The sequence below is a fragment of the Cucumis melo genome, chromosome 1 (assembly GCF_025177605.1).
Source record: "Cucumis melo cultivar AY chromosome 1, USDA_Cmelo_AY_1.0, whole genome shotgun sequence".
In the NCBI taxonomy this organism is placed as follows: domain Eukaryota; kingdom Viridiplantae; phylum Streptophyta; class Magnoliopsida; order Cucurbitales; family Cucurbitaceae; genus Cucumis; species Cucumis melo.
The window spans coordinates 12,184,571-12,210,204 of NC_066857.1; the positions used below are offsets into that span (position 1 = coordinate 12,184,571).

A 25,634-nucleotide genomic window follows, 5' to 3' on the forward strand; every position below is an offset into this window, starting at 1 on the left:
CTTGGTTCATGATCAAGAAGAACAATTACATGTGTTATTTTGGTCGGTGTTGATACTACCTACATGATGGTGTATCATTTTTTTTACACGATTGCGTATTATGATCATTTAGAAGAAAAATTACACGAGCGTGTGTGGTCGATTAATTGCGTGTTGATTGGAACATTTTTAATATTTCTGGTTGTAGGCCTATAAGTTATTTTTTTTATGTTTTCGAAATTGTTGTACATATCGTAAATATTTTATGATTTTGTTATATTTTTGAAAATAAAAATGTTTGAGTTGAAATTGCTTATGAAAAAGGTTATGAAATTGCTTATGAATATAAAATAGCAAGAAAGTTTTGAAACAATGTATACAAAAACAACATGTATACTCAGTTTCCGTATTCTACCTCTCGCCTCCAAACGTCCCCTACCTCGTGCCTCCAAAACATCCTCTTCGTATCTTTTCTATAATTTACCGATTCCGTGGCTTTCAGTTTTCACAATTGATTGGTAAGTTCTTTTCCCCAAAGAGTATTGCTCTCCTCTTCGCCAGTTCCGTCGCGAACTAATTTTCACCTGCCCAACTTTTGCCGGCGATTCTTCCGTGGGGCTGCTGGTATCCGATTCTTGTTTACAATCTGTTCCCATTCTTCGTTTGCTATCTTCGCTGCTAACATTGTTGAAATTGTTCGGTATTGTCATTTCCCGAGCTTGAGTAGCTTCTTGTAGGGATTGACTCTCAACCGAAGGCCATACAGGTACCTTCTTCGTCCCTCTCAATTACCCTTTTTGTATTTTCCATTCTGTTTTGCCTTTTAGGGAGTACTTCTTATGGATATGTAACTATGATCAATCCTATTCCTGTTTTAGGAACTGGTGTTTGTTGTAGTCTTAAGGGAAGGTGAAATATTCTCTTCATTGTAGGTGGGATTTTTAAGCATTTTTTATTTTGTTATTTCACTCATTGAATTTAGTTGTTATGCTGCAGGACTGGAACTACAATAGAGTAATGGCGTCTTCAGATGATGAGGCTGAGACCTTACCACAAGCTGTCTCAAATTATCACTTTGTGGATCAGAAGGAAGAACCTATTTCATTCTCTATTTTGCCGATTAAATGGGATGAAGGGGAGAGATTGGAGGGCAGTCAAAAACCTGTTTTCCTCCATGGTACAATTGATCATGGACTTCAAAAGGTTTATAAACAGGTTACTGCATGGAGATTTAATATTTCTGGTTCAAAGCCAGAGATATCGGTGCTTTCCAAAGAGAATATGTGGATTAAACTTCAGAAGCCTAGAAAGAGCTTTGAGGATACCATTAGAACCATCTTGATCACAGTACAATGCCTTCATGCTTTGAAGAGGAATCCAGATACATCTAGCAAATCTTTGTGGGATCTATTAGCTAAAACCTTTAGGTAACATGAATTCATTTCATCTTTTAGTTTGATGGTTTTGTATTTGTTGTTTTTAAGCCATTCATTTTTGCAGCTTGTATGAAGTGAGGCCTTCCCAGAATGATTTGGTGGATCACATGTCTCTCATTGGCGAAGCAGTTAAAAGGGATGATATATTGGCCAAGTCCCAGGTTCTGTTTCATTCTTGTGCAGACAATGAAAAGATTATGTTAGTTTGTTTTGTTGAATAAAGTTTTTTATGTGGATGTGAAGAAGGGCAGGGGGGAAGGAGTATGTGATACATTCCCAAGTCTCAAAGCCACACCCCATAGGCAAAAGAGTTGCAAAATGTTTTTTCGGTTAGTGGAAGATAAATAAAATATTTGACTCAACCATTCCACAGTTCTAGGTTATGTTGACTTCCATTCTCAAAATATATTTTATACCCTCTTTTCAGAAATTTCCTACAGGACTCCTGGGACCATATTTATCCCAGTAGGCATTTCATTTTCTATAAACACAATCCCCCCACAATCTGAAGATCGAAGTCCTATTTTAGAGGGAACTGTCCTGATCAGTTGGTGGAGTGCAAGGCCCTGATTTTCTGTGGGTGAAGATAGTGAACGTACACACGGTTAATCTCCTTGCGGTCAGCTTGCAAGCACAGGGTGAAGTAGCCAAGTAGGATATATGTTTCATATCATCTCACAAGCATTGATTTCATGGCATAAAAGAGTACAAAACTTCAAGAACTCTAACAAAGATTCTGTTACGTTTGGGATTTTAGATGACCTCAAAATCTTGGAAATAGTGGTAGAGGGTACAATGTTTAACTAGTTGAGGTACTTAAAAAAAGTCAACAAAGAAGAGATCTGGTTTTTCACAGCTTAGTCGATGGGCTATTGAATTGAATTAATTCTACAGAATATGAGTCTTTACCACTTGTTAATTCAGGAGATAGTAACAAGGAAATTTTGCATGTGGAACATGCATTTATTATAATTTGAATCATTTTGGAAAAAGTATAGTTACTGTTCAAATGATAGTTATTTTAGTGGTATGGCTTTGTCATTTTATTTGAATTAGAAACACTTTCATAGATGATAATATTGCAGAAGAGGAGGAGGAAAGCAAGCCCAATGCTGAAGGAGGTTACAAAAAAGTTTTCCAATTGGCTGTAACTGTGTAAGGAGAAACAATGTTCTACCAGGGCCACAAAAGTAAGGGGTGTAAGAGATTGGATTTCCAATCTTTTGGCTTATAGTCAAAGCATAGGGAAGATTGTGTAGGGATGTGCTTCATTTTGCAATTTGTATGGAGTTATGTTTGGAAAGAAATATTTAAATTTATAAGGGGACGGAGGTAGATGAATAAAACCTTCAAGTAGGAATTCTTTTAGCATTTTGGGTATCTTCAATTAACATTGTGCTAGAGAACCACGTTTTGCTAACTAGATGACCTATTTGAAAACTCCATTTGGAGTGTTTGGCTTTTGGATCCCTGTACTTCCCCTACACCTCTGCTTCTTATATGTTGTAAATGCCTTCGTTAATGGGTCCTTTCTATTGTATCCTTTGTCGAAAGGTGGAGGAAAACATGGACCGCATTCTACGAGTGTCAGTTTTCGAGATCAGTGTCGAATTATTTCTTTCTAGGATTTTGAGCTTGTGATGCTCGCCAGAGGGATATGTGTTCGTGATTGGGGAGTTCCTCCATTTTCCTTTTAAACAGAGGCTGTTTTTTTGTGGTTCGTAGGGTGTGTGTTTGGTTGTGGGAGAGGAACAATAGAGTGTTTTGAGGTGCGGATGGAGACCCTTGTGAGGTTTGGTCCTTGGTGAGGTTCAGTGCTTCTCTTTGGTCTTCGGTTTCAAAGTCCTTTTGTAATTATTCTCTAGGAAATATCTTAGTTGGAAATCTTTTTTGTAGTGGGGTTTTTCCTGTGGGCCTAGTTTTTTCGGTATGCCCTAGTATCTTTCTATTTTTTCTCAATGAAAGCTTTTCAATAGAAAAAAGCAGTCCACAGTGGCACGAGTTAATTTTGCTTGAGCCATATTTTAATAGAATTCTTTTGTAATGAATTATATGATCTTCTTACCTTGATGGTTTGTAATCTGAACAGTTCTTACGTGCATTCCTTGAAGAGAAGCCTGTTAAGAGAATGTCATGTCATGAGGTAATTCATTTTTGCTGTCAAGTGCATGCTTACAAGGACTTTCCAGTTTTCTCATTTTCAGCTTGGACTTTTGCACTTTCAGGATGCTCAACGTAATGTGCAGCCAAGTTTTATAGTTGATGATTCAGATGATGAAGACATGGTTGATGATGCTGTTGAAGAGGAAAGTGATGATGATGATGTCTTTGATTCTGTCTGTGCATTTTGTGATAATGGTGGCAACATTATATGGTATTCATTTTCTGTTCTTTCTTGTCAGATGTACATTTTGGGTAATGCTTTAAAATGCTAGAGGTGGCCTTGAGGCTTTTCCTCTTGGAGAGGCCGAGGCGTAAGCCTCAAAATGTGAATAAAAAGATTTTAAAAATTCTAAATTGGTATGAGTAACCTAGTAGTGCTAAACATGATTGTCATATGAAAGTGCTAAAAGAAAATTCGCCCCCGCAATTTTCAATTAATCAGAAAATTCTAAACGATATCTTTATCGTCACTACTACTACTAATATGCAATAGGATTAATTTATACTATAAATTTTTGCCTTCACTGTTTTTAAAGTCACAACAATAAAAGTAGTCCTAATTCAAATTGACACAACTTAAACCTTTATATTTTGAAGAAGCTAGGCAAATGGCTATTTTTTTAATCATTAGACGAGGCACATAGATTTTGAGCCTTGATGCATTTTTACAAAGGTGTAAGCTTCTTCTGTGAGAGGTGTAAGCCTCTTATGGTTTGTCGTAAGTCTCAAGGCTAAAACTTAGAATTTTGCCTCAGGATGAGCCTCAAGGTGTAAGCCTCAGTAGCTTTTTGAGACATCAATTCTAGGTTCATATTTTGAAATATTTGTAAACGACATTGGGTGCGGTTATTGGGACCTGCGAAAAAAGTTAAAAGGTAATATGGTGAATAGGTTCATACCCTCATGTATGCTGCCCACCTAAAATATCTAATCCTACAAAATTTTGACAAAAGAAGGTTGTGTGCTCAAATGGTTTCTTTGTAAAATAAGTTGAGGTGCATGTAGGTTAGCTCGAACAGTCACAAATATAAAAAGAACAAAACTTTGGAAATATATGTTTTGTGAACTTTTGAGGTGGTTAGACACTTAGAACCATCATGTTTCAAAGTCACACAGTTATCCCAGTGAATAAAAGAAGTCCTCTTCTCTCTCATTTAGATGGCATCCTGTTAGGGAAGAGGCCAAGAAAATTCATGGTGGTACATAGTTTTGTAGCATCATCTTGGAGTGTCCTTTCTAAATCTTTTGTACCTATTCTCTCTCTATGGTTTTCAGTTCTCCTTTGGTTTAAGAGTTTCCTTTTTGTATATGTCATTATTTTTGATGAAATGTTGAAATATTCATTTTCTGTAGTGCATTCCTTTCTGTTTTGTTTAAAGCGATCCATTGATATTTGATAATTCATAGGGAAAAAAAAAAAAGAAAAAAAGAAGTAAGTTTTCTCTCTACCCTCTCTCCACCCCAAACCCTGTCGCTGGCCACAGTCTTGATTTTTCAGATAAGTCTCAAGAGTTAGTATGGAAGTCGTCAGCTGCAAATTAAATCAATCACATTATTGTATTTGGAAAGAAGAAGGAAGTTGTCACATTGAAGATATGGAAGCTAAAAGAATCTTATCCGTCTCTAACAACTAGCTTCGTTGGATTATGTCTGCTACAACGGAACCTCTAAGAACACCAGTGGATAGCTACTTTAACAAACTCGGTGACACAGTCAGAGGAAGGCCGAAAATTTGGAAGTTCCAAGCAAAATCAGGATTGATCCTTAGTTGTGATCACTGGCCTTTTGTTGGCGGCCATTTTAATCTAAGGGCATACTCAAAAGAAAGGAAACAGGGTTGGTTGTTATTTCGGAATATGATGGGAAAGTTCCTTGAGAGAATGGACTATATCAAATGGTTTGCAGGCAATGTAAGCAAGACCCCATCACTAAGATTGATCGAAAAGCAGAGCTATGCAGAAAAGGTCAAACTCAGTTTCTCTAAGGAATCAAAAGAAAAGGCAGAGCAAATGAGAGTCATTCCAATGCAAAGACAGCAGGAAGTGAAGCAAGGGTCTCCGCTCACCTACACAAACAGAAAAGCAAAGGCAGAAAACCAGAAGCACTGGGTTATCAAGAATATAGATGTAGCTCCAACTAATTTTGATCCGTTGTGGATTGTGACAGAACTTTTTGCTTTTGATGATTGGAGAAGTATTAGAAGAATGCTGGAAACAGTTTTACAAGTTAATTTTATTATAAATCCTCTGTTTGATGAAAATGCTTTAATTAATCTGGATCAAGGATCTATCAAGGAACAGATAAGGGGAGAAGGAGTTTGGCAATTGATGGGTTCTTTTCACCTTAAATTTGAAAAATGGGATAAAATAAAACATAGCAGACCAATTTTCACAAAAGGATTTGGTGGTTGGTTAAAAATAAAAAATCTTCCTTTAGATTACTGGAGTAGAAGAACTTTTGAGGTCATCGAAGATCACTTTGGGGGGCTTGAATCCATAGCCTCAGAGACTAAATCTCTTAAACTGTAGAGAAGCAAAAATCAAAGTTAAAAGAAACCTTTGTGGCTATATTCCTTCAAGGATAAAAATCAAAGATCCAGAAGAGGAAATATTTTTCTGCATTTTGGGGACATAGAACAGATGAACCCCACGAAATTCATAAGGAAAAAATAATTGATTGATGATTTTGAAAATCCCATAGACCTCCTGCGCATCAGAACAATGTTATTTGACGAAGAAGTAGATCTTTCAGGTTTCCCGCCTGTCATAAATGTTCAAAATCCACCTTCGAGACTTTACCAGTAGCAAGAAACCCATTTGAAGCCCTGAAGATTTTTCCCATCAGCTGCCGGCGTCAGAGAAAGGGAGCGAGATGATTAGACGTTCAGACACAACATTAATTGAGACGTTAAACGAACAGTCATTCTAAATTAATCTCACCAAGCCCATAGCAGACAACTGGCCATTTAAGTTGGCAGGCCCCACAATATTCAAAAAGCAGAAAACTGAAGAGACAGACAAAGAGAGGCTTTCTACTGCCTTCAGTGATTTGGCCAAGCTTGATAGCTCACACCAGAATCCCAAAGTCCCCTCCAACAAAGATGCTCATCTAGCTGGCACTGCTTTTTCTTATACTACTGAAGTTACAACGCATGGACTGCATTGTTGAATCTGAATCAATTGCAATTTGCTCCCTTAAAGATCTGGAGAAAGTCCCTCAAAAGAAGCAGCCTAGCAAGCTTTCTATATAAGAGGATAATACAGATTTTTTGGAAATTTGTTACCTCTAAAATTCAATCAGCTTCAGATATTATCGGGTCGGTTTCTCCGCATCCCGCTCCTGTTCGGTTTAATTACTCAAGCTTCACATATCCTAACACTAAAATCACTTTAATCCGAGGGTCTTCTTGCCAATCAGTTGAGTCCATTCAGAAGCTCTTAAATATAGAAATAATTTCCCCTTATAGTGTCAGTAGTGAAGATTCTCCAGGATTATTGCAAGCTCAAGAAGACAAGGCAAATTCCGAAATTGAAGCAGTGGATTTGATTTCCCTTTTCGAAGGGGAATGTGGTGGCTCTATTAACTTTCCTTGTTTCTCCCCAATCAAGCCAGCAGAAATTCCAAATGATTTGTTGCCCATAATTAGTGACTGTGAAATTGTGTTGGTTTAAGTAAATAAGTGACTATAAAGCAGATGTCCAGATTTTTTCTCTTTTGAAGATCATTTCTTGGAATATAAGAGGCCTAAAAGACCCATTCAAACGTTCATCCCTAAAGAAGTTCATCAAAAGCCATCACCCGGACGTGGTTATGGTCCAAGAATAAAAATGGAAAATCTGGATGCAAATTTCATTAAATCATTATGGAGCTCAATGGAGATTGGTTGGGAAGTCGTGGATTCATTTGGCGCTTCCGGAGGCCTTCTTACTTTATGGGATAAAAGTCAAATCACAGTGATGGAGACCACTTGGCAGCAAGTTAAAACATTTGGCATCCTAGGAAAAGGTCAAACCTTCACAGAAAGATAGGGGGCTGGTTTTGGGTGGGTTTAAAAAATAAAAATAAGGCTCTCTTGGCTAAATGGGGCTAGAGTTTTATGAAAGAAGATTATGCGTTATGGCGACAAGTAGTTATAAGCATTCTGTTAGGCCTCCTATTATTAATGTGTATAAAAGAAAGGGCAAGAATGTAATCCCACAGGACAGCCTGGATGGAAGAAAGAATTAGAATGGGATAGTGGGTTAGTGGAATAGCATGTGGGCCCGATAGGATAATGTCTTTTGTCTTATTTAGGAGTTTGTCCTATAAATAGTAGAGGTAAGGGATCAGGGGAGGTAGGAAAAATATTATGAATTTCATGGTGAGAAAAGCCCTTGGCGGCTGAGGATGATTGCCCTAGTCTTTAGAGGATAGAGGGTATGTTTTATTGTTTTCTGTTGTTATTTCCATGTTATTTTCCTTTATCATCTTGTAGCTACTGCTATTTGGCTTTATAAATATATAACTACAGAGTGCTGCCTCTGTTTCTGCCATTAAAGTAGTTAAAATAGTGTTATAAAAGTGAGGAATCTCACGCATTCATGGCTGCAAAATATTTGAGTGGTAGACTCTTAATAAATCAGGAACAAGTTTAAGAAGTTCTTGGATTAGTATATCTGGAGAATGGAATAAGGGTGGAAAAGTTGGCTCCTTTCAAGGTTGGGAATGGAAGAAGAGTAGCTTTCTGGACAGATTCATGGGTTGGTGAATTTTCTCTTAAAACTCAGTTCCCAAATCTTTTCAGATTGGCTTAATTGGCCAATGACTCGGTTGCTGCTCATTGGGATTATGTCATAAAATCTTGGTCTTTGATTTTTCGAAGACCGCTGAAAGATGAAGAAATAGAATATTTCCAATGCCTATTAACCCTCATTTCTTTGTAAGGTTTAATAGATTTGGAAGATAGGGGAGTTTGGTCATTAGAGACCTTGGGTAATTTCTCAGTTAAGCCCTTTCGAAACACCTCTCTCCTTCTTCCCCTTTGGAAAAAGATTGCTTTAAAGCACTTTTTCCGGCAGCCCAAGGAGAATAAATGTTTTGGTATGGGTTGTGCAATTTGGTCTTCTTAATGGCTCCGGGACTTTGCAAAGGAAACTTCCTAGTAATTGTTTGCTGCCACTGGTTTCCCTTGTGCTTGAAGGACAGTGAGCAAATAATGCATCTATTCTTTATATGCTCCTTCTCAAAACAGTTTGGGTTTTTTGATGGTTCTCTACGTGCCAATGTATTTCAATTATTGAGAGGGCCTTATTTATAAAAAAAACCTTTTCTAATGAGTTAATTTGATAAAAGCGTTTCTAGTAGAGATTTGGTTTGAGCCCAACCAACCATTTTCCATGATAATAAAAGGGATTGGATAGGTATAGTTGAAACTTCTAAAAGAAATGCAGCTGCTTGGTGTTCTTTGAATGCTGAATTTTAAGATTATTCAATTCAGGACTTTTGCCTCAACTGGACTTGCCTTCATCTGAAGAAATTCAGGACTGTTATGTTCCAGATTGCTAGAACAGATTTTGTGTTTTTGTAGTGTTGCTGGGATATTTATTCTGTATTTCTACATTTGTTTTATCTCTATTCAGCTTTGCATCTGTCTTCTATTAGGTAGTATTTATTGTTGTTTTCGGTCTTAGCTTGACCTGAATATCTTTTGTATTACTTTGGATTTGATGAGGATGCTATGGGGTGTCAACCTAGTTGAGATGTCTGAGTGCACCTACTGATCCTCTCTATCTCTCTCCCTGATTACTAGGTTTCTCTATTATTCTCAATCTATAACTCTCTTGTACTTTGAGAATTATTTAATAAAGAAGCATGTCTCCTTTTCAAAAAAAAAAAAAAAAATATATATATATATATTCGGGAATTCATTTTATGGATCTTGCGTCTGATTTTAAGTGAATGATAAGTTTTTTTCTTCTTGTGGAGAGTAATATTTCATATCTAAACTGCCAATACCTCTTCTCCCACCAATTTTTTTCTGCCTTTTTTTCACAATTCACATACTGTTGTTTCCCTACTTTTAATGATTGATGTTTGTTAATGGCTTTGCAAAATTTTGTTTGTTTTTTAAAATCATAGTTCGATGGAATTTTCTTCCCTTTTAGCCTCCTACTCAAAATGGCATAGAAATGACAGCTCGACCAGGAAATGACACACAAAAATTGTTTCTAGTTCAAAATAATATGATCGAATGAGTAATTACAGAAGTCATTGGAAATTTACTCTCAAGTAGAAGCATCAAGCTAAGCCTAATAAGTTATTTTGATTTTGATTTTCTTACAGCTGTGATGGGAGGTGCATGAGGTCTTTTCATGCAACTGAAGAGGATGGTGATTGTTTCTCGCTTGGTCTCTCTAAAGAAGAAGTAGATGTATGGCAATATTATATCATTTATGTTTTCTATGCTTGCAAACTCCCTTTGTTAATTTTCTTCAATATGTATGCACTTGTTGGCAGGCAATTGAAACCTTTATTTGCAAGAATTGCGAGTATAAGCAGCACCAGTGCTATGCTTGCGGGAATTTAGGTTCATCTGATCAGTCTTCTGGTGCTGAGGTATGGGATTAATAATGTTAACTGGATGTTTTTGATTTTTTTTACTTTCAATATACACTGTTTTTGCGGAGTATGCTTTTTTTAGACAGAAACAACGAATGAGAGAGAGGAAGGTGTCTTTGCGGGTATGTTCAATTTTAATATGAGAGAACATGGTTGTGAGAGAATAAAATGGGTCGTATCCAATTTGAACAAGCAAAGGGGAAATTACACTTTTGATCCTTGTGGTTTGAGGTTTGTCTTGAATTGTTGTCTAGGTTTGAAAATTGAACAATCAAGTCTCCTACATTTGAGAAATGCCTGATTTGCTCCCTTTAATAACACGATCTGTATATGTGGTAATAATTACTACAAATAAAAATATTATTAACTAAAATAAAACAATAAGTGGAATAAAATACTAATTTTAATTTTATTGAATTATCTCTCGCCTCTTCTCCTTCAACCCTCCTCCACCATTGTTGTGCCACTCACCATTGTTGTGCCACTCACCATTGTTGCTATTAAATGAAAATCCACCAACCTCCCTTTTTCTTCCTCTTCAAACAAAAAAAGTATGAATTACAAACATGATAGAACACCAGTGTGGTGATTCTACTTCATTGCTTTCTCGAACGTAATTACAATATAGGAAAGCAAATGGAAAACAGAAACCAACACTACGATAGCAGACCTTCCCTAGCCAAAACAATCTACTAACACTGAAACAGAAAGATGGACAAGAGAAACGTAAATACAAATAACAAAGAACAATGGAACCTGATACTTCTGATCCTCCTATCTTTCAATGAGTTAGGCAGCGCTTTCCTTCCACAAAATTCTGCACACCTTCTCTCTCCGATCACCACGGCTTAAAAACTCCCACTACTAACTAACTGCTGGGCCCACCATGATGGTCCCCTCCTCCCTTATTTCCCTCCTTTTCACGTGCCAACCTACCCTTATTTCTTTTATTATATGTGAAAAGCCATGGTGACTTAACAAAACACAAATACAAATATAGGATAATTCAATAGAATACAATGATATGTCAATTTCTGAAAAACTAGGATACGAATACATTGAAGAAACATTCCTTCAATTAAGAGAATATCAAATATATGCCAATTTAACTTAAATATACTAAATGTAATGCACTAAAGAGTGTAAAGTGTCAAGTTGATAACAATACTACAAAATACTTTACCAAAAGTACTATCAAAGGTATTGAAATGCAATTTCTCTTAAAAAATATTGAAATATTTGTCAATGGAATAGAATAGAAAAGGTTGGCACCAGAGTTGGATTCATCAAAGGAGAAGAAGACTAGAGAGAGAAGTACAGGGATAAACGAAAAACTTCTTCATTAAATAGTTAAAGATATTTAAGTGGGTTATTTTTGTGCGACTTTGTGGGGACTTAAAGGCGGGATGGATGAAGATTAGATGATTCTAGGGTTTGGTCTTTTTTAATATTTTTTCTTTTAGTTTTGGGCGTCGTGGTGGTGGTGCAAATAACTTAATCAAGACTTAAAAATTACGATCATCACTAAGAATATTCTTTCTTTTGAAACGGAAACAAGCCTCTTTATAAGTTATAATGACACTAAAGCTCAAAGTACAAGAGTTCTATACTAAGATCATAAAAACTAAGGGAAAAAACAAGCTAACACATGAACAAAGACTATAAAATCGGGCAACATAAATATGATGGAAACCTAAATACGAACCCGAATCAGAAATTAAACGAGCTAATCAAAGCCACCCAATGACAATACATCAGTAGAAAGCTAAATGCAAAGCAATACTTAAACTCTCTCAAAATTAGCCCACTTGACTTGAATAGAAAATCCTGCACACCCAAATCTTCAAGATGAGAGGAGAAAGAGAAAGCCAAGAAGATGCGAACAGCTGCCTCAAAGCTAACTTGCCAGCACAATCCAAAGCCCAGAGGATCTCGAAGTAGTCTTCTTCCAATCCACAAAAACTTGCCAGTTATCAAAGAGAAATCAGCTTTAGCAATCAGTTTCTGACATAACCGTCAACCCACCTTGTAAGAAAGTTCCCGAAAATCCTTGAAGCTTCCAACTAAAATCTGGTCAACATCTTTTCAGCTCTATATGCTTTTTATGAATTCTTTAACGAATCTGTCCCTTCTAGAATCTTGAAGTAGTAGTATGTCTGGACTAATTTCTTTAGAAAACTTCTAAGAATCAGCCACAATGTTTTTTTGTCCAATTCCTCACGTAATTCAATAGCTAATCTTCAATTTTCAACCCTGAAGGATATCCACCGAGTGACCTTTTTTCCATTGGATTATGCTAAAGAGATTTCCATAGGTATCCAATATGGAATGTAATTTTTTAAGTATGTTTTTTTTTTCCAGTGGAGTAGAGGGGAAGCTTTTCTTAATGGAAAGTAATTGAACTTCTTCAGATTGGAATAAAATACCTAAAGCCTTGTTCAAATCGTCTGACATTTCATCTGTAATTTCTATCCTCATCATCTTCTCTTTCCAGTTCTTCACTGCTTACACTTGTCAATGACTCTTCATCGAAGTCTTTCGAACCTTTATGAGAAGTCTGAAAATTGCAATGTAATCCTCACACAGAAGAAGGATTGAAAGGCTCTTGGAAATTACATTTGGAATGGGAACCAGGTTTATTCAAAAATGGTAAAGAAGCTGACCTGTTTTGATTTAGTCCAGGGACTTTGATTTTGACACAACATGCCTCAAGGAAGTCAGGGTTTGTAATTTTTGTCCAGGAATTGCTAAAAGAAGTCCTTTTCCTCGCGAGTGTTTTCGGAAAGGCTTAAACAAACAAGAACTTCCTCGAGACATTTTAGGAATCTTGCGCTTCTTGTTTCTCTTCATTTGTTGATGCAAGGAAATGTCAGCCATAAACTTCCGAGGTATTTCAAACTTACTCGCATTGTGAGATGGAGACTGAAGAAGATCACTGAATTATCTTTGGATGATTGGAATGCTATATTCACTGTACTGTTTGATTGGTTGGAAAAAGGCTAGGAGGAGTCGGATTCTGAGGCAGAGGAAGATATGAGAACACGGCTGGAAGATGGAAGGGTTCTTGAGTGATTAGTTAATGCAGCTGAGCTGTCTTTTGGGAGGACCAACGGAGGAACTACAACAGCCTCTTTTTTAAATTTCCTTTTCATGCCCTTATGGATGGAAGCTGAAGAGTTACTTTGCAGAGAATCATCTCCATTCACTTTCTCTTTCCTCGTTAAGGCTTTTTGTTCACACTAGGCTGAAAAGTTGCCCCATTTGAGTTTTCTACCATTTGAGGTTTAACTGGCGGGAGACCAGAGCCCAATGAATTAAATGCACGGATATCTTCTTGAATTCTCTCTCTTCCTTGAATGCAACTTATTAGTTTCTAATGTACTGATTTTATTTCCAATCAGTTCGTCGGCCTCTGTCTTCTCCTTTGGTGCCGGTGAGGAAACTTGAATGTGATTCAAAGCTTTGAACAGATTTCTTGAAAAGGTGAGAGCTGTTTTAGTGGATTTAAACTCATCAAGTTCTGGAGGGAACAATAAAACATTAACATTTTCATCTTCCAAAGCTTGCCTAACCCTTAGTTGATCAATAGGGTTTTTGAAATCCTTAACAATAAGACTTCCCTTGAAAATACTAGGGGGATCCATAGGCTCAATATCACCAAAAATCAAGAAAAAATTACCTCTATTAAAGTCTGTAATTTCAGTGGTAGTAGGTATACACATAAATTCTGTTTAACTTGAATTCTCACTTTGCTGCAATTGGTCAGATTAAGCGTTTTTGTGGCAATGTTTTCCAAACCCCCAAAGTTCTCTCCGATGGCTTTGAAGGTTTTTCTACACCAGTAGTCCAAAGGAAGGTTTCTAATTCTCAACCATCCTTCAAATCCTTTCATTACCAATGGCCGGCTTCGTTTAAATCTATTCTATTTTTCGAACTTTAGGTGAAATGGCCCCCATCTCCTGCCATCTCCCAGGTTCATTGATGAAATCTTCAACCAAGCCCTGGCCCAAACTAATAAGAACGTTTTCATTGAACAGTGGGTTGATGATAATTCTTGTTTGGAACAAGATTTCCAGCAATTTTCAGATTTGTCTCTAATCATCCGATGCAAAGAGTCGCATAATGATCCACAGACGTTCAAACTTTGTTCAAATAGTCTCTGAGTTTTTTATTACCAGTGGCTCTATTTTGCTGTCTTCGAAACAGAGGAAACCCGAGAACTTTCTCCTTCATCATTGGTGACAGCCTGATAATCAACTTTAATGACGTTTTGTTTTTCCGTCTTTTCATCATGGGCTAAGTTACCATCCAATTTAACTTTATCTGCAAAGCTTGTGATCTTAGCCTGTGCTGGATTAAAAGACATGGCAATTTTACGTGAATACCAACTTATATACTCTCCTTTTGAAAGGAAATTCTCCAGCATTTTGTGAAATGCCAACCACCTCTGTTTGTCTTCTCCTGAACACACTTGAATGAAGGAGTATCCACCTGACAATGGCCAAAGGTCACAACATAACACCCAACCCTTTTTTGCCCTGAACTTCGACAACTTCAGTCTTCCTTGATCTGACTCCCCCAGTTTTTGGAAGAAACGATTTTTCGAGCCTCTTAATAACTCCGATAATGGTTCCAGTAACTAGCTCAGTTGAGCTTCAGAAATTGATAAAATCTATGAGCTTCCACATTTTCAACTAGGAAGCTATCGTCTTTTAACCAAATGGGATAATACGATTGAAGAACTTTGCAACTTACCACTTCCATTGCAGTCTCACTTTTAAGCTTCCTTGTGCAATTAAAACGAAACTCAACCACCAGACCTTTAGTGATTTGTCTGAGGGTAGACTTCAGCGGGAGGCAAACGCTAGTAGATTGGGAAGTAGCTGTCTTGAAGCTATTGGAAAAAGAGAGAGAACCGAAAAGGGAGGCAGAGGGAGGAGGAGGGAAGGGAGAGGAAAGAGGAGAGAGAACAGAGAGAACTTACTTTTTAGCCACTTCCACTTTTTTTATTTCAATTGAACATTTGTTATATCTTCTCACTACATCAATAAAAAAGTTCTTGATCTTTGTTCCATCTCCAAGAATATTAAAAAATTACAAAACAAGACTATGAAGTGTAGTAGAGGAAGAGAGCGATCTTATCCATTGTTGCCGTCAACAATTTAATTCATGGAGATGAGAGACACCCGTTTAAACTAATATCTTGACTCGAATAATGAGCAAAAGCCTTAACTAAAGTTGCTTTGGCAATTGTTGTGTGAATTCATGCTTAGAAAGAAAATGCCAAGTTTTTAGGTTTTGATAATTTGTAAAGTACATGTGAAAATATAGCATAGTTACTGATTAGAAAATGAAGTGGACTCTCTCCTCCCTCCTCTCTCCTCTCTCCTCCCTTCCTTCCTTTCGTCTCTAACCACACTCTTACTCCCTTTTTCTCCTCCGACGTTTGTCATCTTTCTTCTCCGGTAAGTTCCCTAGAGCCTAAATCTTCTTGTCCATCTTTATTTCAGCAGCAGCTTGGTTTTGGTGAAAATGGAAGTAGAAAGATGCAAAGTAGTGAATGCCCCCTACTATATTTGGTTCGACAAAGATTTCTTCCATATAGAAGACGTGGAAGCTCGAAAGATCTTGTCATTATCAAACACTCATTTCAGATGGTTCTTGAGGAAATTTCAGAATTCTTGCGTGGCCTCGAGAATGGTTTTCTTCTTCGAAATGGTTCTAATGATTTTGGAAGTACAAGGGTCTTAAAATTTAGGTCAAAAGTAGGTTGGGTTATGAGGCATGTAGCTTGGAAGAGAAACAAAAATTTATCCTTCATCCGTATTTGTTCGTGTCTCTCGTCAAGGTTGGAAATCCTTTCACAAAATGTTGGAAAGATTCTTGATGAAGCACGATTATTTGATTTGGTACAGAAATCATCTCCAAATCTCCTTATAGCCCCCTTTCGAGTCATTAAGAGCAAGTTATGCTGAAAAGGTGATGCTTAACAGACCCTCTATTCAAGTATTGGTAAAACAGAGCATTTGTTCCCCTGTTCTGACCTCAAATTTTTAGAATACAACTTAGCACTAGATCAATAAAAACCCGGAAGTTTTAGAAGAAGGCTTCGATTATCTATGGATTATTTTAAGATTATTTGCGTTTGATGATTGAAAGGAAATTAGAAAAACCTTGGAAGATCTTTTTCAATCAAAGATAATCATTAATCCATTGTTTGCAGAGAATGCTTTGATTAAATTGGATGAAGGATCTCTAGAAGAGTTTGTTGGAAAAGAAGACGTATGGCAAGTAATTGGTCCTTTTCATTTAAAGTTTGAGAAATAGAGTAAAAGTAAACATAACAAACCATCTGTTATTGAAAGCTATGGAGGATGGATTAAAATAAAAAACCTCTCTCTTGATTATTGGAGCAATCAGACGTTCAAAGTTATAGGAGACCATTTTGGAGGTCCGGTAAATATTGCTTCTGAAACGCTCAACCTTTTAAATGTTTCTGAAGCAAAGATTCAAGTAAAAAGAAACCAATGTGGTTTTGTACCAGCTACATTAGAAATAATAGACTTCAATCGAGGGAATTTTTTCTTACACTTTGGTGATTTTGAACAAATTGAGCCTCCTCCATTAACCAAGGGCCATTATCATTTGAGGATTTTTCAAATCCATTTGACTTGCAGAGATTAAATTAGGCTTTAAAGATGGAGTTGTTGATGATTCATTCTTCCTGGAGGGGGTAGAATATCTAAGATCAATCCAAAAAATTCCGAGGAATTCTTTTGAAGCTTTGAAACAGGGAAGTCACCAGTTTTTAGCCTCGCCGGTGCTGGCACCGATTACCTCCCCTAAAGCGACGGTGGTTTTAAATTTGGACTTCAAGAAAAGTAATGTGAACTTGGTTGGATTCGAAGAGCCACATTTAAGAAGGAGAGAAGGAGAGAGAATAATAAATTTTGTTTTGAAAGGAACAAGAAAGTAGCTATTGTAAAGGCACTTTTAATGAAGAAAGAGAAAAATCTGGCTGTGTCAACTTTTACGGTTGGAAAGTTCCTTCATCCAGCCAGCAGCCCTCTTTTTGGTGATCCTCTTTCCTCCAATCCTATGAACAAAAAGCTAAAAGCTGAAATTATATCCGCTGCTATTTTCCAAAAGAAACCAACGGCTGCTGCCCCTCCTATTAACCCTTCATCTTTAGCTTCCATTCTTCTTCTCTTTTTTCCTCATCAAAAGGCTCTGAGGAAATTTGAAAAGAGAATTATTCCAAGATCTTCTCACATTACCTCAAGCCATTTCCGAAGTATTTTATCCGGAAGAAGAAATTGAAGAAGATCATGGCAAAACGGTCCTTAAAAGCTCAGATTTTAGATGATCAAGTACCCGTTTTGCTTGAGAAAAAGACTGCCCATTCTCTTTCATTAGCTTTTTCCAGAAGCTCCAAGCTATTTGGAAAGGCTAATCCTGATTTATTGGAAGTCAGTTGTACTGAAATTCAAGCCCCAATCCGTTCTTCTAAACCATTTTCTCATCATCCCCTGTCTACCCAGTTTAAGTACTCTAAGTTCTCTTTGCCTAACTCCAAGACAAATTTTTTGAAGGGCTCTCCAAGCAAAACCCCTCTCAATCAATCCAATAAGAAGGGTGAGCCTTTTTTCGACTTTCCTTTTAGCATTAGTAGTGAGAAATTGGAGCATTCAGATAGGTCAACCGAACTTGAAAGTCAAAAACATTATGAGCCTCTAGAAACCGATCTCAATGCCCTGTTTCAATTTGAGGAAGAGCCAGGATCCGCAATGTTGTTGTCTGCTACTCGTTTTTGTCCCCGGTCTTGCAAAATACTAGATCATTTAAAATCAATATTAGCTGATTGTGTAATTATTCTAATTTGATTCTTGAGCAGTTTTAATGTATTTTTACTCAATGTAAGACCAACACCAGTCATTCTTGGATTTCCCTTCGTACGGGTAGCAAGTAAATCCTTCACGTTGATGCTGAATAGTGGAAGATTTCTTCGAGCTTCCTATGGATTATGGATTAATTGGGTTAGGCAGTTTCGAGGCAGCCGGTTGCATCTTCTTGAGAGTTTCTAGTTTCAATTTAGTTCTTTACGAGAGAATTTTGCATTATGCTTTGTAATTAGATTTCTTCGGATTTGGTTTTGTTTAGCTCGATCTCTTCTATGTTTAGCTTGAATTTGTTTTGTAGTTTTTTTTTGTAGAGTTAGACTGAATTTTCTTTTTCTCTTGCTCATAGTATAATACTCTTGTACTTTTGAGCTAAAGGGTCTTTTATTAATAATAACTTAAAAGGCTTGTCTCCTTTTCTAAAAAAAAAAGGAAAATCAGCAAAAGCCTTGGCCCCTATTATTCTTCACTCTACATCAACTCTCCTGAATATGCTTTTGCTACCAACTCAGTAGTGATGACTCTGAAGAATCACTTCAGATGGTGGTTTGCTAGATCCATGAGGCTTTTCTTCGAGTTTGAAGAAATGGCATGAGCTCGATCCTCATGAAATTGATGTCGAATGAGTTGATTTAATTGAAACTGATGTTAGGGATGAAAGGGAGCTTGATTGCATCAATTGAATCAAAAGGGAGAAGGAGAAGGTGGTGATGTAAGAAGAATGGGGTTATTTGGGTAATAGTATTAGGTTAATTCCATTTTTGCCTCGACTTGTATTAAAACTCTATAAATCGGAGTCTTCCCCTCATGTATGGACAAATACTGAATAATATTTTATTCCAAGAATTCTCCTAGATTTTCTTGAAAAAGTTCATTGCTTTTGTTCAATTCATTTGTTGTGTGGTGGGGGAGGGGAGAGATACTTACTTTTGGGAAGACCATTGGGTGGGGGAGAGGCCTCTCTGTTCCTTAATCCCTTGTTTGTATCATTTTCTTGATCACAAAAACTATTTTGTTGCTGATACTCTTGTGTGGTCTAGGAGCTCTTATTCCCTCTCTTTTGAGTTTCATTGTGCTCTTTCCAATAGGGAAACAATAGAGGTACTTGAGGGCCACTCGTTTAGGGGTGGGTGAAGTGGTTCTCCCTAGGTTTATCTGTTTTTTTTGTGCTGTAGAGGATTGAGATTCCTAGGAAAGTGAAGTTCTTTAATTGGCAAGTTTTACATGACCGTAAAAGAGAAAAACAAAAACAGGATGGATGGGCTTAAGAGGAAGATGCTCTTGCTTGTAGGTCCTTTTTGTTGCTTTCTTTGTAGGAAGGGGAGGGATATCTGGACCATATTCTTGGACGTTGTGAGTTTTCCAGCTCGGTTTGGAACTCTTTGTTTCATACATTTGGCATTCGGGGGGACTTGACATAGGGATGCGGGTGTGTTGCTTGAGGAGTCCCTTCTCAAGCCCGACCAGTGGGGAGAAGGGGCACTTCCTTTGGGTTGTGGGGATGTGTTCTATTTTATGGGTGGTGTGGGGTGAGCAGCACAATGGGGTTTTTAGGGGTGTGGAGAGAGTCCCTAGTGAGATTTGGTTCACTGTACGTTATCATGTTTCTTTGTGGGGCTTGAATTCGAAGGCTTTTTGTAATTTATTCTATAGGTGTTATTTTTGCATAGTTGGGTCCCTTTTTATAGAGGCTTCTCTTCATTTTAGTGGACTGGCTTTTGGTTAGCGGCTTAGCCTCCTATTCTCTCATTTCTTTTCACATTGAAATTGGTTTTATCACATAAACTAAAAACACTCACCCTTAAAGTCAAGTTTATTTATTTGTACTCTGCTTATATTTGGAAAGTTGTTGAAGATTCAATGAAACTCCTCTAAAAAAGTAACTCATTGTCAGTTTGATGTTTCATGAGGTATAAAATGATTGACCATACACTTCACTACTAAAATGGCTATCCTTCATGTATTGTATGAATATTTTCTATATGAATCCTGCGCAATGCAGACATTGGCTCCTTTTTTTGTTTTTTAGTGATTTTTTTTTGTTTTTATTTTTTATAATCATAATGAACTTAGGTGCACCCTAATATCTTTCCATCTTTACATTCACAATCTTTTGGTTCATAATTTTAGCGACCCTCTGATTGGGCTTGGGTTGCTTGACTTACTTTCCTAGTTTCCTGTTTGTAGGTTTGGAATCTTTGTTATTTTAATGTTTAATTTATTTATTAGCATTGTTAATTATGCGAATAGCTCATCTCTTCCTTTGTAATTATAATCTTTTTACGAGTATTAACAGTTGCTAGGCTCTTCTTTATTAGTTTTGTTGGTGGGGGTTTCCTCAACCCTTTGCTCTTAGTTGGTCCTTTTTGGTTTTTTTTGTTGAATATACATATGCATTTCTTATTAAAAGAGATTTACATATGATTTTAGACATCATTGTCTTTGATTATTACCTAATATGAGTTACTATTGCTCTTTAGGTCTTCCAATGCGTAAATGCAACTTGTGGTTATTTTTATCATCCTAAATGTATTGCAAGATTGCTTCATCCGGAGAATAAAGTTGCTGCTGGAGACCTTGAGAGGAAGATTGCATCTGGAGAATCTTTCTCATGCCCTGTGCATAAGTGCTCTGTTTGTGCGCTCGGTGAAAATAAGAAAATATGGGAACTACAGTTTGCCGTTTGTCGACGGTGTCCAAAATCATACCACAGGAAATGCTTACCAAGGTATCCTTTGAATTTCTATATGGTGAATCAGAGTGTAATTTTTTAAGTTCTGGTGGTTAATTGGTTAAGGTATGCATTATTTTGTTAGGAGAATCACTTTTGAAGGTTCTGAGGATGGTGAAACCCCGACCAGGGCATGGGAAAAGCTATTACCTAATCGCATTTTGATATATTGCTTGTAAGAGTGCTCTGTCAGCTGTTACTATTATTTACTTTAATCAGTATTGGCCTGTTAATGTTTTTTCTTTTAATTTGACCAGGGACCATGAGATTGATGAAGAAATTGAAACTCCTGCTAGAGACCATATAAAATTTCCTGGGCTTAAAGAGAGTAGGCTTCCCATTCAGAAAAGGAAACTTCCTATCAGTGATACCAGACAAGGGAAGACGATAGTCTTTCGTGGGAGCGGGAGTAGGGAGAATGTTGTATCAAAGAAGGGAACTATGCCAGATGACCTTCAGGGAAAATCTGCTGCGAAAATATTCAAATCATTTGGGAGGTCCTCATCTGATGGGAAGCTTCTTGGTAAAATGACTGAGAAATCATTGTTGGGTTCTGAGTCTAAAAAAGTGAAATTGGGTAACATTTCAAGAAACTCTTTGAATCAAAAAGGAGAATCTGTCCTCATGGACATTGATAAGACTATCAAAGTGAAAAAATCCTCCTTAGTTGGCAAGTCTGCCATACCAACCAAGAGATTTGATCAAAGTAAGATTTACAAGGAGGATAGAAGTGGGATGCTCCTACTAGATGCTGATTCTGAGAGGAGGTAACTAGCATTTTGTATTTATACATTTGGTTTTGATGTCCTCACCCTTAAAAGATGAATAAAGGAATGACAACAGCTATAAACTTCCCTAAAGTATATGCTTGCATGTATGGTAAAGTGGACTTGTTTCTAAAATATTCTTTTTTTTGACCTAGGTTAATGGACATGATGAAAAATGTTGCATCGTCAATTACTTTGGAAGACGTAATTAAGAAGCACAAAGTCCCATCTACTCATGCATATTCTTTAAAACATGTAGTGGACAAGACAATTAAGATGGGGAAGTTGGAAGGCTCAGTTGTGGTAAGAAAATTATTAACTTTTGTCCTTAAAGTGATCTTGTGGTTTCTTATCCATTAATGGTTTACTGTTTTGGTTGTTAGGCTGTTAGAGCTGCTCTGCGAAAGCTTGAGGAGGAAGGATGTTGCATTGAGGATGCAGAAGCTGTTTGTGAGCCTGAAGTCCTTAACCACATATTTAAGTGGAAGGTGCTTACAATTTCTTATTGCACTGTTCTAAAGAAACTTCCTTAGGCTTTTATTTGTTCAGCTGTTTTGACGACATTTTTGACAAAGCATGGTCTTACACTGATTATTATTTTGTGATTCTGAAGTCTTGAACTATTTTATGCTTTCATCTTATACCTCCGGCCCCTGTTCTCTATTTTCCTGTTTGTATCTTTTTCCTTATGATGAATCATTTGGTGGCAGATGCCTTTTCACGTTTTAGTAGCTCTAGGATATCGTTGGGATTCTGTCATTTGCTGCTCGATAGAGAAGCAACTGACATAGTGGCTCTTGTATCCTCGATCGAGGCATTTGATATTAGTATGAGAGAGAAAAATTGTTTATCTTTGGAGCCTGAATCCTTCTAAAAGTATTTCTTATAGTTCCCTCTTTTGGAGCTTTTATGAAAATTTTAAGAATGTAGTTCCCTCTTTTAGAGCTTTTGTGAAACTTTTCTAGAAGACTTGGCACATTCGTATGTGGCAAGTCAATCATGGAAGACTTTTACACATTAGATTGGTTTTTTAGAAAGATGCTCCTTTTTGAAAGGTGGGCAGAAAAAAGACTTCAATCATATCTTTTCGAGTCTTGACTTTGTTTGGTTAGTTTGGAGTTGTTTCTATGAGGTGTTTGCCTTTCTTTTTGCTAGAAACATGCTGTGTTTTAGAAAGCCTCCTAGGTGCATGCGTGGTGCCTCGCCTTGCACCCAAGTGCATTAGATGTGGCGCCTTTAGTGAAGCCCTAAGGCCCAAAGTCCTAGGCATTGGTGTTTTTTCATTATTTTAAAAAAGTAATTATAGGGTTTTTTTCCTTCCATATTAATTATAAATAATAAAATTTGCTTGGCCTAAATGCAATATTCTTTTTTCCTAGACTTACTTTTATTTTTATACTTTTATATTCCTAATTCAATTATCCTTTCTCTTCTTTATCTTGTATTTTTATACTATATTGTATTATATATATAGACTGTGCCTTACAAAAAAAACCCTGCCTTGCACTTAAGCCTTAAAAAGACTGTGCTTTATTATGCATTGAACATTGAAAAACATTAGACACAGAGGCCAGATAGATGATTGAGGAGTTTCTTCTTCATCTGTTCTCTAGGTAAGGTGGTAATTTATTTGACTGGAGTTTCTTTCTTTAATTGGGTTCATTTGTGTGGGCTTTGATCTTTTTTGGTCTTCCCTTGTATAATTATTCTTTTTTCTCAATGTAAGTCTTGTTCTTTTTTTGGTTTTCAACGAAGTTTTGTGTATTTGGATAAAATGTGTTAGCATCGTTGAATTCTTGTTTTCTTTGAACAATTATTTTTAACTGACTTTGTGAATTTCTTTACTGTAGAACAAACTCAGAGTGTATCTTGCACCATTTCTTTATGGCATGCGCTACTCCTCCTTTGGTCGTCATTTTACAAAAGTTGAGAAACTTGTGGAGGTATACTTGTTTTTGTAGCAATGTTTTTCTTTGGTTTAACAGTACTTTAGTAGTCTTATCTTTTAATTGTTGAAGCATGGTCATGATACTTGTTATACTGTGTACTTCAAGGAACTTCTTTGGTAATAACAAGATTTCCTTGGCCGAAAAGTATCGAAAATCCATTGTCGAAGCATGATGTGTACTACTGCAAGTGCACACCAGGACTCCCAGCAATAAATCACCATATGATAAGAACACAAGCCATAATTTAAGCAGTACAACCTTAATTGAACTTGGACATTTAAGACGTATATGAGAAGCCCAAACTTCCCTCTCTCTTATGTACGTTCATTAAATAAACATGGAACTGCTCTCTCTCTAAGCAGTGTTTTCAAAGCACAAGGCGTACCTCAAGGCGAGAGGTGACAGAAAGGCAACGCCTGAGCGAAGGGAGGTGCAATGAATAACTAAATAATATATGGAGAAGTAGAACATAAGTTTATAGACAAATGTCAAAGCCTCAAAGATTAATAATAGTTTTGTAATCAATAAAAATGAACAAAACTTATTGTATAAGTTTCTTGTACTTTGAGTTCTATTTAATAAAGAAACTTGTCTCCTTTTCAAAAAAATAAAAAATAAAAATGAACAAAACTCTAGAAGTAAAAGTTTAAAACACGATCAAATGACAAATTCATTATCATCTCCATCTAACTCTAAGGTTTTGTCCATTGCTCCTTGGCCATTGTTCTCTTCAATGTCTAATTCCTCTTCATCGATGAAATGCTTATGTTCATCACTAACGACTTGTCTAGTTGGTGCTTGCTTTTGAACTCTAGAAGTGGAGGCAGAGGCTGTTGACTTTCCTTTTGATCTAGTGTATATGAGCAGTTCTCTAACGCTGCTAGCATGAGCTACATCTCCCCATGTGAGGTCGTCGTTGTAAAAAACTAGCTTATTGTCAACTTCAGCTTCATTACTTTCTTCATCCAATGTTTTGACCAACCATTCATTACTCTCGTCGATAGGATCTAAAGAGGTCGGATCAAGTTGATCCTTTAGATTTTTTTTTTGAAAAGGAAACAACCCCATTTATTAATAAGTAAACCATGAAACTAAAGCTTATAGTATAAGAGGATTATACAATAAGCATTCAAACAAAGGATCAGGAGGTACACCTGAGCATCTCAACTAGGTTGGCACCCTCTTAGCATCCTGATCATATCCATACATAATAAAAGGACAAAACAACTAATAATGTCCAAGTGCAGGGCTAACCACAACCAATACAACTCAAAAAGGACATAGGAAACAACTTCTAACAAGACTAGGAATTAAAAATACAGCCAGACAAGCAAACAATCACAAACAATCCTTTTGTAGTGCCCGGGTTCTTAGTTGGTTAGTTTGTTTGGATGTTTTTGTCTCTTCCTCTTTTTGCTCTTAGTATAATACTCTTGTACTTTGAGCGTTAATCTCATTTATTATTATTGTTACCGATTTTTTGGAACATTCACTACTGATGGAAAGGAGGAAAAATCAAAATCTTCATCTAAAAACGCATCTCTAATTCTCAAACGATCAATAGAATTTTTGAAATCATCCAACAAAATAGGAACTTTGGAAGGTCCAGGAGGATTTAGAAGTTCAAAGCGACCAAAATGTAGATAAATATTTCCCCTCTTTAGATCTGTAATTTCAATCGTTCACATAAAACCACTTTGCTTGAATCCAGGCTTCACTACAATTTGTTACATTCAGAGTTTAAGTTGCTATGTCAATAAGACCTCCAAAGTGAACCCCAATAACCTCAAAGGTGCTTCTACACCAATAATCCGAAGGAAGGTTTTTTATTTTGAGCCAACCATTGTAGCATTTTGAAACAAGTGGCCGACTGTGTTTGATGTCATCCCGTCTTTCGAATTTGAGGTGGAATTCCCCCCATGCCTGCCATTTTCCTTCCTCACGGATAAAGTCTATGATTGATCCTTGATCAATACAAATGAGGGCGTTCCCATCACATAGAGGATTTATTACAATTTTCTTTTGGAAAAGTTCTTCCAGCCTCTTATGGATCAATCTCCAGTCATCTGAAGCAAATAATTTTGATATAATCCAAAGGTTTTTAAAGTTAACCT

The 25,634-nt window shown here is 36.7% G+C and overlaps 1 protein-coding gene across 3 annotated transcripts in view; it reads left to right on the plus strand.

The window, feature by feature from the left end:
* The first annotated feature begins 359 nt into the window (after positions 1-359).
* The window catches only part of LOC103490112 (protein ENHANCED DOWNY MILDEW 2), a 35,139-nt gene continuing 9,864 nt past the window's right edge, over positions 360-25,634 (plus strand). The window contains exons 1-14 of one of the 3 annotated variants that reach the window (XM_051079572.1): positions 360-745; positions 858-888; positions 976-1,406; positions 1,480-1,576; positions 3,505-3,558; positions 3,641-3,789; positions 9,900-9,987; positions 10,074-10,172; positions 20,554-20,801; positions 20,890-20,979; positions 21,062-21,571; positions 21,727-21,874; positions 21,955-22,059; positions 23,422-23,514. In XM_051079572.1, the coding sequence (XP_050935529.1) occupies positions 997-1,406; positions 1,480-1,576; positions 3,505-3,558; positions 3,641-3,789; positions 9,900-9,987; positions 10,074-10,172; positions 20,554-20,801; positions 20,890-20,979; positions 21,062-21,571; positions 21,727-21,874; positions 21,955-22,059; positions 23,422-23,514 (2,091 nt within the window). In that variant the 5' untranslated portion in view covers positions 360-745; positions 858-888; positions 976-996. Of the gene's footprint in view, positions 746-857; positions 889-975; positions 1,407-1,479; positions 1,577-2,505; positions 2,606-3,504; positions 3,559-3,640; positions 3,790-9,899; positions 9,988-10,073; positions 10,173-20,553; positions 20,802-20,889; positions 20,980-21,061; positions 21,572-21,726; positions 21,875-21,954; positions 22,060-23,421; positions 23,515-25,634 lie in introns of those variants that run through there. The other 2 variants (XM_008449479.3, XM_051079577.1) reach the window with 2 other exon arrangements.